General features: G+C 44.4%; 1 protein-coding gene across 10 annotated transcripts in view; it reads left to right on the top strand.

The window, feature by feature from the left end:
- LOC121544597 (neurexin-3a-like) overlaps positions 1–15,578 on the top strand; it is a 647,039-nt gene that overhangs the window by 434,006 nt on the left and 197,455 nt on the right. The window contains exon 1 of one of the 10 annotated variants that reach the window (XM_041854569.2): positions 1,308–2,250. The exons of the other annotated variants lie outside the window; for them this stretch is intronic. Within the exon in view, the coding sequence (XP_041710503.2) occupies positions 1,947–2,250 (304 nt within the window). The 5' untranslated portion in view covers positions 1,308–1,946. Of the gene's footprint in view, positions 1–1,307; positions 2,251–15,578 lie in introns of those variants that run through there. 10 annotated transcript variants of the gene reach the window in all.

The following is a 15,578-nucleotide window of genomic DNA, read 5'->3' as shown; positions in this document are numbered from 1 at the left end:
GCCTGCTCTAGCCAGTGTAGGATCACTCTCTCGGTGGTGCTGCCTGCTATAGCCAGTGTAGGATCATTCTCTTGGTGGTGCTGCCTGCTGTAGCCAGTGTAGGATCATTCTCTCAGTGGTGCTGCCTGCTATAGCCAGTGTAGGATCATTCTCTCAGTGGTGCTGCCTGCTATAGCCAGTGTAGGATCATTCTCTCAGTGGTGCTGCCTGCTATAGCCAGTGTAGGATCATTCTCTCAGTGGTGCTGCCTGCTGTAGCCAGTGTGAGGATCACTCTCTCGGTGGTGCTGCCTGCTCTAGCCAGTGTAGGATCACTCTCTCAGTGGTGCTGCCTGCTATAGCCAGTGTAGGATCATTCTCTCAGTGGTGCTGCCTGCTATAGCCAGTGTAGGATCACTCTCTCGGTGGTGCTGCCTGCTCTAGCCAGTGTAGGATCACTCTCTCAGTGGTGCTGCCTGCTATAGCCAGTGTAGGATCATTCTCTTGGTGGTGCTGCCTGCTGTATCCAGTAGAGGATCACTCTCTCGGTGGTGCTGCCTGTGTAGCTAGTGTAGGATCATTCTCTCAGTGGTGCTGCCTGCTGTAGCCAGTAGAGGATCACTCTCTCGGTGGTGCTGCCTGGTGTAGCCAGTGTAGGATCACTCTCTCGGTGGTGCTGCCTGCTATAGCCAGTGTAGGATCACTCTCTCGGTGATGCTGCCTACTGTAGCCAGTAGAGGATCACTCCCTCCCCCAGAACCATAGAGAGAACACTGGTCTTTTTCTAATAGAGGTTCTGTTGGATGTTGATGTGGTTATTTCCTCTACAGGGATGTAGCTAGATGAGTGGTGATAAACCAGGTGCTTATACTGTTTGTCTTCCTCTGCACTGAAACTCTCCTCTCTCTGAGAGATTGGGATTGGGCATGTGTGAGAGGGACAGAGGGAGAGAGAGAGGGAGAGAGAGAGGGAGAGGGAGAGAGAGAGAGAGAGAGAGAGAGGGAGAGAAAGGGAGAGAGAGGGAGAGAGAGAGAGAGAGAGAGAGAGAGAGAGAGAGAGAGAGAGAGAGAGAGAGAGAAAGATAGAGAGAGAGAGAGAGAGAGAGAGAGAGAGAGAGAGAGAGAGAGAGAGAAGAGGAGAGAGAGAGAGAGACAGAGAGAGAGAGAGAGAGAGAGAGAGAGAGAGAGAGAGAGAGAGAGAGAGAGAGAGAGAGAGAGAGAGAGAGAGAGAGAGAGAGAGGGAGAGAGAGAGAGAGAGAGGGAGGGAGATGATCTGCCATGTGCGACTGATAGTTTCTGGAGAGAGACTGCGCCACATCAGAGAGCGAGGGAGCCAGTGAACGACTGAGCGAGCAAGTGAATGAGCGCAGATACGCTCACAGCCAGAAGAGCAGCAGGAGAGAACACAACTACGCAGGAAGCTCCAGAGAGAAAGAGAGAGAGAGAGAGAGAGAGAGAGAGAGAGTCCTCCGATTTTCTTTCCTTCAGAGAAAAGGGGTGCGCGAGAAAACCCCCACTCCTTTTGCTGTACCTTCAGGGCAAGGTGGCAAAGAGTGTGAGGATTTGGTGAGTGGAGCATGCGAAAGAGACATCCAAGGTTTCTTTCCCTTGGGACAAATCAGAACGTGAGAACTATAGTTAGAGCCTAAGTTTGCTGTTCTTCTGGGCAAATCGGTCAGAGATCGAGACCCCCCGATTGCTTTCCGTCAGGGCAAAACGTCAGCGTAAGGAGTGTCATAGCGATATAGAGATCCTCTACTCCTTTCATTCGGGCGATAGAGCTGGACCTGTGGTGTGGGGTTAGCTGACACTGAAGCGGACCTGAATCCGGGGTGCAGGAGCTAACCCGGGTGGACGTGGGTTTGTTTTCGGAGGGATCCTAGTATGGGGTTGTCTCCATCATGAGCCTGGTCTCTGTGGAGTTCCCCCCGTGGCCGTACGTCTGTTGTCAGTCCTTCGGGCTTGGATCATGCTTCATCCTGCGTGTGGTGCTCTGTCGCTGGGCTCCAGGGGAGGGGGGGCGTACTACCTCCCCAGTCCCCTTCGCCTGCACCTGAGCCCCTGGATGTGGTCTCTGACTCTGGGATGTATCGCTGGGTCTGTGTGGAGTTCTTCTCCCAGGGGGAGGCAGGATATCAACGTGGCTGCAGCCAGACCTCCAGGGCAGGCTATGTCCTATACCCACCCCGAGCATCACCTCCACGGGACACGGCATCAACCCTCTGCACCTATCTCCATCTACCACTGGCCAGCCCCACTTAGGGGTGGCCACGGTGAGTCACACTTTAGACCCTAAACTTACTCAAACCTTGAGGCTATGTTCTTAAACCATAACAGATTCTCTGGATCAAAATGGGGCTTAAGTTGTGGGCATGTGGAAGGGGGGCGTGGCAAAGGGTGTGCTCGACATCATGGCGGTGTGTAGACATTTTAGAATTGTTTAGCTAATTTCCTGCAATTCTGCACAATTCTCCATGGAGCTGAGAGATTTTTTTGCCATTTTAAAGCTGATTTCCTGCAATTCTTTGCATTTTGCTATGGAGATGAGAGAAAATGTAGCAGTTTTAAAGCTAATTTCCTGCCATTCTATGCATTTTGCTTGGCTAATGCTGTGTTTTTCCGCTCAAATATAATAACAAAATAAATTGTTTTTGGAATGTTTTATTCTCTCTGACTGTCCAGCTTTTATTTTGGTGATTGTTAGTTCTCAAATATTATTTAAAAAATATATATAGGTCCATTATCATTAATACATACTTAATATCTGATCGTTTAAAGTTTACACTGAAAGCGTTTTTCCTCCTGAAAAATCATATTATTATTATTACATTTTTTTACACTGTATTGATAACAGTGACTGGGGACTGTCTTAGTGGTGGAGTGTTGAGGCATGGTGACTGGGGACTGTCTTAGTGGTGGAGTGTTGAGGCATGGTGACTGGGGACTGTTGAGGCATGGTGACTGGGGACTGTTGAGGCATGGTGACTGGGGACTGTTGAGGCATGGTGACTGGGGACTGTCTTAGTGGTGGAGTGTTGAGGCATGGTGACTGGGGACTGTTGAGGCATGGTGACTGGGGACTGTTGAGGCATGGTGACTGGGGACTGTTGAGGCATGGTGACTGGGGACTGTTGAGGCATGGTGACTGGGGACTGTTGAGGCATGGTGACTGGGGACTGTTGAGGCATGGTGACTGGGGACTGTTGAGGCATGGTGACTGGGGACTGTTGAGGCATGGTGACTGGGGACTGTCTTAGTGGTGGAGTGTTGAGGCATGGTGACTGGGGACTGTTGAGGCATGGTGACTGGGGACTGTTGAGGCATGGTGACTGGGGACTGTTGAGGCATGGTGACTGGGGACTGTTGAGGCATGGTGACTGGGGACTGTTGAGGCATGGTGACTGGGGACTTTGTACAGCTCTCACCCAGCTCATTACAGTAAGAGAAGACTCCTCAGTTGAAGTGCATTGCAACGGAAGAGGAGAAGGAGGAGGAGAAAACGATTCTCTTCACACCTCTAAGAGACTTTTCCTGGGGTTTTCTAAAGTATCTGACGAGCTTGTTTTTCTGTGTGTGTGTGTGTGTATGTGTGATGCTTGTGTGTGTGTGTGTGTGTGTGTATGTGTGTGTATGTGTGTGTGTGTGTGTGTGTGTGTGTGTGTGTGTGACTAATCAGCCTCCTGTTGTCCCATATCATTAAGAGAGCTAGCGTAGCGCTTGCTGTGACTGGGAAGGCGTAACGTGTAAAGAGGATAACGACAGCCGGGGATTTGTCCCACAGACATGAAGACATGACTTTGTCTCCAAACCAGGCTTATTAGTGGGGATACCACCACCACCAACAACAACAACAACAACAACAACTGCCATTGTGTTGTTTTGTTACACCTGTTTTAACTAGTGATGGGAGGAAGAATCAATACAGTTACATATCACGCTATTATTTTTGGACAATATTATTTGACTCCAAGTATATATATATATTTTTACTGTCGATAGCGTTAGCTAGCTAGCACTAGTCGGCTGTACCTGCACCAAAACTCCTGTATATTTTATCCTTTAGTTTGTTCTCCATCTTCTTTTTAAATAGTGAGCCAACATGTTTTCATCCATTTTATTTCCCTCACTGATCAAAACTTGTTTGCTTATGGCTCTCTCTTGTATCTCTGCAGCAGACATATATTGAGAAATATGTTTAAACATCAAATTGCAATAAAATCGTAGTATCGAATCGCAATACATATCGTATCGGCACCTAAGTATCGTTATAGTATCGTGAGGGCTTTGGCAATTTCCAGCCCTAGTTTTTACAAGTTATAAAGTAAAGATACAGTATCAAATAAAACAATATTGTCTTATTTCTGAGGTGGGAAGTCTCAAAACATGTTTTTACCTAAGCATGGTATATACATTTTTAAATTTGACTTCTGGGATTAGGAATCCTAAAAATTCTCAGTAAATATATTTAGCCTACACTATATACTATTTACAATCTACCAGCCATCTAAGTTAGGAGAGTTTGTGCACCTACAGGAACTAGGTGGTTTGCTAAAGCATTTCCAAAAGGCCTGGCGATATGGCCAAAATATCATATTACAATATTTTTCATATTTTGGACGGTATGATGGTATTTTTTGGTATTTTATATTGACGAATAATAAAAGTTATAAACATGCTTTGAGTAGTTCATGACCCTAGGGTGGTGACAACACATACATTATAAGCAATTTCGATGGGTCTTTCTCCATTCTGATTGTTTTATACTGTTTTATACAACTTCAACCAAAAATATTTTTCAGCATTTCCATCCCATTCATAATGTCCTGCACTCATTTTGTATAATTTCTACAATGTGCCACATAGGGCTGCATGAAATGGGCCAAACATCTAGGCCTAATTCATTGGTGAACTGTTGGAATCATGAAAATAGAAGGATTATTCTAATTCTATAGTTGGAATATAGTGGGCAGCACTTTGAATACATTGTTGTTTGACATGACAATGAATGAAAAAGACAGGGAGGAATTATTGTGACAGGGTAGGAACCAAATTGTTAGTCAGTGTTTCCTAGGAGACCCTAATTAGATGTTACATTACATGTTTTTTCTTCCATCGTGTATCTAGCTAGCGCTAGCTAACATATTCATGCTTCACCTAATACTCTCTTATTTAAAAGTGTTAAGTTGCATCAATTCAAATCTGGTATTGGAACAAAAAGAGGTCAATACACATCTTCTAAAATAGACTAGTATTTTAATTAATGCAAAACACTTCAATGGTAAATATGATGTTCGTATATACGGGTCCACTGAAATACCACGCAGGGCAGACAGAGAACTGGTCCATTGTTATAAGTTCTTCCCTAAATACTCTGACAGAGATAGTTCCCGCTCCCTGCTGGCCTATCAGAGTAGAGACTGAGCGTGGTTTAGACTTACTCAGCCTATCGTTGGCGCAATAGGCTGGTCCCAGTCCCTTGGCGCTTCACTGTTGCCAGGCACTAGTTGTTATCATCACAACTTGTCCCGAGAGTCAGCACCCATAGACACAGTTTCCCTGTACTTTCCCACCCTAACTATACTCTTTGTACCTACGTCCTTGGACGGTTCAACAAAGAGGCAGTGTGAGTCACAAGCCTTATCACACCCTACTCCCTAACAGCTCCTCACATGAATCACAGCTTGTTATGTTAAACAGTCTCTATCAGTACAGCACAAACCTATTATGTTTAATCATTAATGCATTCTTTCTAAGCTAGGCATCACATCTAGTTATAAGTAAATAGATCCCCACAGAAGACACCGTTGCACAAACAACATGCTGATCTATACCTACAGTACACAGTACACCAGCACTGATATCAGGTTGTATTAGCTAGATACGTTTGCTTTGACTCTTTGAACATTTAGCAAGCTAGCTGGCCAGCTAACTAGCGATTAACATTAGCAGCTAACACAATTCATTTAAGCCACAACTTGCTAAGAAAAGACAAATTAGCTATTTGCAGACAGTAAGATACACAAACTAATAGTGTAATAATAACGCTTGAGGATTTATATTTAGAAGCAAAGTGGAAATAAGCATTTGCTATTACCAACATCTTGTTGCATCTGACCATGCAGTCAGAGTGAATGGCATGGCAAGTGCTCGAGTGACCAGGGGCAGGGATTGGTGTGGGAAGTGGCATGCAGGAGGAGGGAGCGAGACGACTCAAGTAACAGAGTAAACTATAAAAACGGACATTACACTAGTAGAAGTGGCCCATACCACATTTAACCATTTACTGCGCTGGGCTAAATCAGGGTCACACAAAGTGATTCTTGGTAGTATTAAACAAGAAAAGTATACACCTCACACACATGGTTTTGGGCTTTAAAAAAAAAGAAGACACCTGTACCATGACAGTTATAGAGTTGGAAGTTATTCAATTTAGAGTTTGCATCCCAATAATAACAAAACTTTGACATAGAAACACTGGCTTTTCGTAGTAAAAAAAAAAGTCATATTTATTAATGATTAAATTATGAAAAGTATTAATAACATTCCACTCATGAGGCCAAAAAGGGTGCTTTTGGTCATTGATTGCAGGAAAGGGCTACCAAACCAAACATTGAAATATCACATTTAACTAACCAAAGATTGAAATACCGTTATAGAAGGTAAAGTAAAAACCCAAACCGGTCATCAATACCGGCACAGCCGCAGGAAGTAGGGGTGCTGAGGGTGCTGCACCACCCCCTGAAAAATCGGAATAATTATATATATATTTTTTAAACAAACAAAAAAAGATGTTTCCACAAAAGTAGTGCACTGGGCTTATATAGCCTTCTGCAGCACAGGAAAAAAAAAATAATCTCACAAAAGCAGTGCACTGGGCCTTTACTACTCCTGTATTCAGGGCTTTTCCTGGCCATTCTGCCGTAGACAGAAATAAAAGATGTCTATGTTTGGGCCAAATCAAGGCTGGTCCAGACAGGACAAAATTTGAACCAAAAATAGACGTCTATGATTGGTTCAGATTTGGTCCGGACCGGACATGGACATTGAAATCAATAATAATAATAATAATAATATGCCATTTAGCAGACGCTTTTATCCAAAGCGACTTACAGTCATGCGTGCATAATTATAATTTTTTTGTGTATGGGTGGTCCCGGGGATCGAACCCACTACCTTGGCGTTACAAGCGCCGTGCTCTACCAGCTGAGCTACAGAGGACCAAGTCCGGTCAGCACCAAATCTGAACCAAACACAGACGTCCATGTTTGGGCCAAATCAAGGCTGGTCCAGACCGGACCAAAAACCAACTTTAGTGGACTTGGAAATCAATGCCGGTCTGGAATTCACCAAAAAAGACTGCTAGTCTGGACAGGACCAAAAAAAGTAGCCCAAAAGACGTCGGCGTCGGTCCGTGATGGAGTGTAGCCTGATTGATTATCCATTCCATATTGCGCGCTGGGAATGGACAAGCAAAATATTTGGAACTCCCGGCAATGCTTTTCACAGGGCGGCAAGAAATGTTCTCAAGGACTTTCACATTCTTGTTCTGAAGCCATTCCAGCGTTGCTTTGGCTGTGTGCTTGATGTCATTGTCCTGTTGGAACGTAAACCTTTGCCGTTTGCACTCTGAAGTCGGTTCTCACAAAATGATTTGCCTGTATCTGTCTCTATTAATTGTTCCCTTTATCCGTACCGGTCTCCCAGTCCCTGCTGATGAAAAACATCCCCACATCATGATGCTGCCACCACCATGCTTCACTGTGGGGATGGTGTTCTCGGGGTGATGAGAGGTGATGAGAGGTGTTGGGTTTGCGCCAGACATAGCGTTTTCCTTGATGGCCAAAAAAGCTCAATTTTAGTCTCATCTGACCAGAGTACCATCTTCCATATGTTTGTGGAGTCTCCCACATGCCTTTTGGCGAACACCAAACGTGTTTGCTTATTTTTATCTTAAAGCAATGGCTTTTTTCTGGCCACTCTTCCATAAAGGCCAGCTCTGTTGCGTGTACGGCTTAAAGTGGTCCTACTGACAGATACTCCAATCTCCGCTGTGGAGCTTTGCAGCTCCTTCAGGGTTATCTTTGGTCTCTTTGTTGCCTCTATGATTAATGCCCTCCTTGCCTGGTCATTGAATTTTGGTGGGCTGCCCTCTCTTGGCAGGTTTGTTGTGGTGCCATATTCTTTCCATTTTTTTTATTATGGATTTAATGGTGCTCCGTTGGATGTTCAAAGTTTCAGATATTTTTTTTATAACCCAACCCTGATCTGTACTTCTCCCCTTGCTTAGTGGTGTTGCAGACTCTGGTGCCTTTCAGAACAGGTGTATATATACTGAGATCATGTGACACTTAGATTGCACACAGGTGGACTTTATTTAACTAATTATGTGACTTCTGAAGGTAATTGGTTGCACCAGATCTTATTTAGGGGCTTCATAGCAAAGGGGTGAATACATATGCACACACAACCTTTCCGTTATTGATTTTTTAGAACTTGAAATAAGTATTTTTTTTAATTTCACTAATACTTTTTTGGTTACTACATGATTCCATGTGTGCTATTTCATAGTTTTGATGTCTTCACCATTATTCTACAATGTAGAAAATAGTAAAAATAAAGAAAAACCCTGGAATTAGTAGCTGTCCAAATCTTTGACTGGTACAGTTTATATCTATAACACAATAATAATAAAAAACAGCCCTACATACACACTAAATAACTTAGCAATATTTATTTATTTATTTACATTTTGCCAGCAAGATTGATCTGTTAGAATATCTCATTTTAATTCAGGAAGATGGACCAGCAAGACTGATGTAGATGCATTATACTTGGAAATCAATCAATCAATCCGCCATCATTAACACACACACACAAAATGAAATGCGTTATACCAGAGAGGTAGGAGATGGTGATGAAGTAGGTCTACAGCGAGAAGTTCCAAAAAGTTAGCCCAACTAAAAAATATTTCATTATTTGCATTATCTCAATTATCATTCTGTTACTGTATGAAAATGCACATTTGTTATAGCCTACAATTGTTATTGCTGTTGAAGCCAAAAACAGGACATGTATTTTTGGGAAAAGCTTTAAATAGCAAGTTGTGCTTATTTTCATACCAATAGGACGAAATGAAACCAAAATTGCACTAACCTACCTAGATTTTAATAGCAATTAACAATTAACAATTAACAATTAACAATTCAATGAACTCCTGGCTATCAGATTACAACAAGGCTTACAAGACCATGTTCAAATGCCAACGTCAAATTCATTTGACGTTGGATTTGATTAGACACACAAAAACACACACACACACACACACCTCATCCGTCATTTAGGATTATTAAACATTTATTCCATTGTATTTCACACAGTTTCCTCATGGCAGTTGAAAAGACTACAGATGCTAGATGACAAATGTCTTAGTTCTAAGTTAGAGTGAGGCGAGATAGAGCTGTGAAGTAGAGAGAGAAGAGATAGGGGGATAGAGAGAAGAGATAGGGGGATAGAGAGAGGAGATAGGGGGATAGAGTGAGGAGATAGGGGGATAGAGAGAAAAGATGGAGAGAAGAGATGGGGATAGAGAGAAGAGATAGAGAGAGAAGAGATAGAGGGATAGAGAGAAGAGAGAGGGAGAGAGAACAGATATGGTAAGCGAGAGAAGAGATAGAGGGATAGAGAGAAGAGCGATAGAGCTGAGAGACAGAGACAGAGACAGAGACAGAGACAGAGACAGAGACAGAGACAGAGACAGAGACGTAGAACAGAGAGACAGAGAGATGGAGAGATTGAACAGAGAGAGGGAGAGGTTGAGCTGAGAGACAGAGAGAGGGAGAGGTTGAGCTGAGAGACAGAGAGAGGGAGAGGTTGAGCTGAGAGACAGAGAGATGGAGAGGTTGAGCTGAGAGACAGAGAGAGGGAGAGGTTGAGCTGAGAGACAGAGAGAGGGAGAGGTTGAGCTGAGAGACAGAGAGAGGGAGAGGTGCACGCTTCGACAATAACAAAACCATACCGTGTGTGAGTGCCCCCACCGACCCAGAGGACCGGGTGATCCCGCTCTCTGATACTGACATGAGTAAGGTCTTTAATCAGGTCAACACTCAAAAGGCCGCGGGGGCCGTACCGTATTCCAGGGCGAGTTCTCAGAATATGCGCAGAACAGCTGGCGGGCATATTCACAGTAATGTTCCACCTCTCCTTGTCACAGTCTGTAATCATCACATGTTTTTAGATGACCACCATCATTCCTGTTCCCAAGAACTCTAAGGCATCATGCCACAATTACTACAGCCCGGAATCTGTAATCATGAAGTGCTTTGAGAGGCTGGTTATGGCACACATCAACTCCATCATCCCAGACACCCTAGACCCACTCCAATTTACATACTGCTTCAACAGATCAATAGACAACGTAATCACAATTGCACTCCACACTGCCCTCACCCCCACCTAGAAAAGAGGAATACATACCTATGTGAGAATGCTGTTCATTGACTACAGCTCAGCGTTCAACACCATTGTCCCCACCAAGCTCATCACCAAGCTTAGGACCCTGGGACTGAACACCTCCTTCTGCAACTGGATCCTGGACTTCCTGATGGGCCGACCCCAGATGGTGAGGGTAGGCAACATCACCTCATCCACGCTGACCCTTCGACACGGGGGCCCCACAGGAGTGTGTGCTTTGTCCCCTCCTGTACTCCCTGTTCACCCACGACTGCGTGGCCACGCACGACTGCAACCAACACCATCATCATTGCTGACGACACAACGGTGGTATGCCTGATCACCGGCGATGATGAGACAGCCTACAGGGAGGAGGACAGTGACCTGGCAGTGTGTTGCCGGGACAACAACCTCTCCCTCAACGTCAGTAAGACCAGGGAGCTGATTGTGGACTACAGGAAATGGGGGGGCGAGCACATCCCCATCCACATAGACGGAGCTGCGCTGGAGCAGGTCGAGGGCTTCAAGTTCCTTGGTGTCCAAATCACTAAGGATTAGGACGACAGCGCCTCTTCCTCCTCAGCAGGTTGAAAGGGTTTGGCGTGGGCCCTCAAATCCTCAATAAGTTCTATAGCTGCACCATTGAGGGCATCTTGAATGGCTGCATCACTGCTAGGTACGGCAACAGCACTGCACTTGATCACATGGCGCTACAGAGGGTGCTCCGGACAGCCCAGTACATCACTGGGGCTGAGCTCCCTGCCATGCAGGACCTCTACACTGAGCTTACAAAACCTTAGGAACACCGTCCTAATATTGAGTTGCACCTACTTTTGCCCTCAGAACAGCCTCAATTTGTCAGGGCATGGACTCTACAAGGTGTTGAAAGCATTCCACAGGGATGCTGGCCCATGTTGACTCCAGTGCTTCCCACAGTTGTGTTAAGTTGGCTGGATGTCCTTTGGGTGGTGGACCATTGTCGATACACACGGGAAACTGTTGAGCGTGAAAAACCCAGCAGCGTTGCAGTTCTTGACACATGCAAACCGGTGCGCCTGGCACCTACTACCATACCCCTTTCAAAGGCACTTTGTCTTGCCCATTCACCCTCTGAATCCATACCTGTACATACACAGTCCTTATCTCAAATGTCTCACAGCTTAAAAATCCTTCTTTAACCTGTCTCCTCCCCTTCATATACACTGATTGACGTGTTTCCAACCTGGTGACATCAATAAGGGATCATAGCTCTCACCTGGATTCACCTGGTCAGTCTATGTCATGGAAAGAGCATGTTTTGTATGCTCAGTGTATATCTGGAGATGTGAAAGGAAGGCCCGGAAAATTGTTAAAGACTCCAGCCACCCAAGCCATAGACCAGGGGTACTCAAGTACTATTTGAGAAGGTCAGGTCACACAAAATTCCTAGGTGGAAAAGGTCCGAATGGATAATGTAATTAATCGGCATAGTAACAAACCCCCACCTCGCAACCCATGCGACCCCAAACTGTTCACACCCCTCTTGTTGGTGGAGTGATAATGTTGCAGTTTTAAAGCTAATTTCCCGCAATTCTACACATTTTGCATGGGGCAGATATTTTTTTTTGCTGTTTTAAAGCTAATTTCCTGCAATTCTATGCATTCTTCCATGTCTTATGTGTGTTTATATGATACCAGGGGTCGAAGCCCGACCGAGTAAAAAAATAATAAAACAAAACTGTTTTTTTATTATATTTGTTATTTTTTGGGGGACCTGCGGTCCGTATTGACCCCGTTCTGGGTCCGGATCCGGTCCGCGTTCCGCCAGTTGAGTATGGAAGCCATAGACTGTTTGTCACGATCGTCTGAAGAAGCGGACCAATACGCAGCGCGTGGAGTGAACATAATGACTTTATTTAATAAAGCAACCACGAAAAAACAACAAATGACGATAGTGAAGTCCTCTGTAACACTGACAGAAACATGGAACAAAAACCCACAAACAAACAGTGAAACACAACAGTATATATATGGCTCCCAATCAGAGATAACGAGCCGACAGCTGACACTCGTTACCTCCGATTGGGAGTCATTGACCAATCACCACTAAACACAAACAAAATGAAACTCACCCAACCCCAACACCACCAAATGAAATACACCCTGGCTCTAACACACAGTCCTGGAGCCAGAGTGTGACACTGTTCTCTCTGCTTCTGCACAGCAAGCGGTACCGGTGCATCAAGTCTGACACCAACATGCTCCTGAGCAGCTTCTATCCCCAAGCCGTAATACTGCTAAATAGCTAACAGAATGGCTACATGGACTATCTGAGTTGACCCTTGACCCTTGTATTTTATTTTCTATGTCTCTATGCACACTCACAGGACTCTAGACACTCACACACACTGACATTCCAACACACACATAACATGCACACACATTTATACTGACTGTACACACACACGCACACACACTCACAAACAATCATAATTTCCGCTGCTGCTATTCTGTTTATCTTATATCCTGATGCGTAGTCACCTTACCCCTATACATATCTACCTCTATCACTCCAGTATCCCTGCACATTGTAAATATTGTATTGAACTGACCCTGTATATAGCTTACTTAGATTATCGTGATCTTCTTATTTCTAATTTTTATTTCTTGTTTGTTTTTGTTCTACCTTATATTATTTTTAGGGCAGCATTAATGTTGATTATTCACTGTACTCGTGCATGTGACATTAAAACTGGAAACTGAAACTTAGATCAGAGAAATAGAGAGAGGTATAACTGAGAGACAGAGAGAGAGAGAGAGCGAGACAGAAAGACAGACAGACAGACAGACAGGAGAGGCAGAGCTCAGGGAGCGAGAGATGGAGAGGTAGAGTAGGGAGACAGAGACAGGAGAGGCAGAGCTGAGAGCGCGGGGTTTCTGGGTAAATGGTGCAGCACAGTGATCAGTTGGAGGGCTTGGAGGGCACAGTAAAAACACCCTGCGTGACGACAGAAGCCCTGACACTGGGGATGAGACTTACAACGCTGTATTTGTTGCACAGGCTGGAAGACTTTCACTAAAGACATGGCAAGGAACAACGATGACAGCGATGACATGACTGATTAGATGGGAGAAAAAAAGAGGAAGGGGAAACATGATGATGATGATGATGATGATGATCTTCTTGGTGTTTGAGAGTGGTGTGTGCTTTGTGAGTGTGCTTGCATAAGGGCATGTATTGGTACAGTGAGGGACAAAAGTATTTGATCCCCTGCTGATTTTGTACGTTTGCCCACTGACAAAGAAATGATCAGTCTATGATTTTAATGGTAGGTTTACTTGAACAGTGAGAGACAGAATAAAAACAAAAAAATCCAGAAAAATGCATGTCAAAAATGTTATAAATTGATTTGCATTTTAATGAGGGAAATAAGTATTTGACCCCCTCTCAATCAGAAAGATTTCTGGCTCCCAGGTACCTTTTATACAGGTAACGAGCTGAGATTAGGAGCACACTCTTAAACGGAGTGCTCCTAATCTCAGTTTGTTACCTGTATAAAAGACACCTGTCCACAGAAGCAATGAATCAATCAGATTCCAAACTCTCCACCATGGCCAAGACCAAAGAGCTCTCCAAGGATGTCAGGGACAAGATTGTAGACCTACACAAGGCTGGAATGGGCTACAAGACCATCGCCAAGCAGCTTGGTAAGAAGGTGACAACAGTTGGTGCGATTATTCGCAAATGGAAGAAACACAAAATAACTGTCAATCTCCCTCGGCCTGGGGTTCCATGCAAGATCTCACCTCGTGGAGTTGTAATGATCATGAGAACGGTGAGGAATCAGCACAGAACAACACGGGAGGATCTTGTCAATGATCTCAAGGCAGCTGGGACCATAGTCACCAAGAAAATAATTGGTAACACACTATGCCGTGAAGGACTGAAGCCCTGCAGCACCCGCAATGTCCCCCTGCTCAAGAAAGCACATATACAGGCCCGTCTGAAGTTTGCCAATGAACATCTGAATGATTCAGAGGAGAACTGGGTGAAAGTGTTGTGGTCAGATGAGACCAAAATCGAGCTCTTTGGCATCAAATCAACTCGCCGTGTTTGGAGGAGGAGGAATGCTGCCTATGACCCCAAGAAATCCACCGTCAAACATGGAGGTGGAAACATTATGCTTTGGGGATGTTTTTCTGCCAAGGGGACAGGACAACTTCACCGCATCAAAGGGACGATGGACGGGGCCATTTACCGTCAAATCTTGGGTGAGAACCTCCTTCCCTCAGCTGGGGCATTGAAAATGGGTTGTGGATGGGTATTCCAGCATGATAATGACCCAAAACACACGGCCAAGGCAACAAAGGAGTGGCTCAAGAAGAAGCACATTAAGGTCCTGGAGTGGCCTAGCCAGTCTCCAGACCTTAATCCCTTAGAAAATCTGTGGAGGGAGCTGAAGGTTCGAGTTGCCAAACGTCAGCCTCAAAACCTTAATGACTTGGAGAAGATTTGCAAAGAGGAGTGGGACAAAATCCCTCCTGAGATGTGTGCAAACCTGGTGGCCAACTACAAGAAATGTCTGACCTCTGTGATTTCCAACAAGGGTTTTGCCACCAAGTACTAAGTCATGTTTTGCAGAGGGGTCAAATACTTATTTCCCTCATTAAAATGCAAATCAATTTATTATTATTATTTTAAAAAAAAATTGTTATTCTGTCTCTCACTGTTCAAATAAACCTACCATTAAAATTATAGACTGATAATTTCTTTGTCAGTGGGAAAACGTACAAAATCAGCCGGGCATCAAATACTTTTTTCCCTGTATTTGGGGTATTTTATTAGGATCCCTATTAACTGTTTAGCGAAAGCAGCAGCTACTCTTCCTGGGGTCCAAACAAAACATGAAACATAACATAATCAGAACATTAATAGACAAGAACAGTTTCAGGACAGAACCACATCAATTTAAAAATGGCACACCTAGCCTACACATCAATGCATACACACAAACTATCTAGGTCGAATAGGAGAGAGGCATTGTGCCATGCGGTGTTGTTTAATCTGTTTTTGAAACCAGGTTTGCTGTTCATTTGAGCAATATGAGATGGAAGGGAGTTCCATGCAATAATGGCTCTATATAATACTGTACGCTTTCTTGAATTTGTTCTG

Source organism: Coregonus clupeaformis, chromosome 29, assembly GCF_020615455.1.
Source record: "Coregonus clupeaformis isolate EN_2021a chromosome 29, ASM2061545v1, whole genome shotgun sequence".
Classification (NCBI taxonomy): domain Eukaryota; kingdom Metazoa; phylum Chordata; class Actinopteri; order Salmoniformes; family Salmonidae; genus Coregonus; species Coregonus clupeaformis.
The sequence above is the reverse complement of the archived record's forward strand: the minus strand, read 5'-3'. Positions and strand labels throughout refer to the sequence as shown.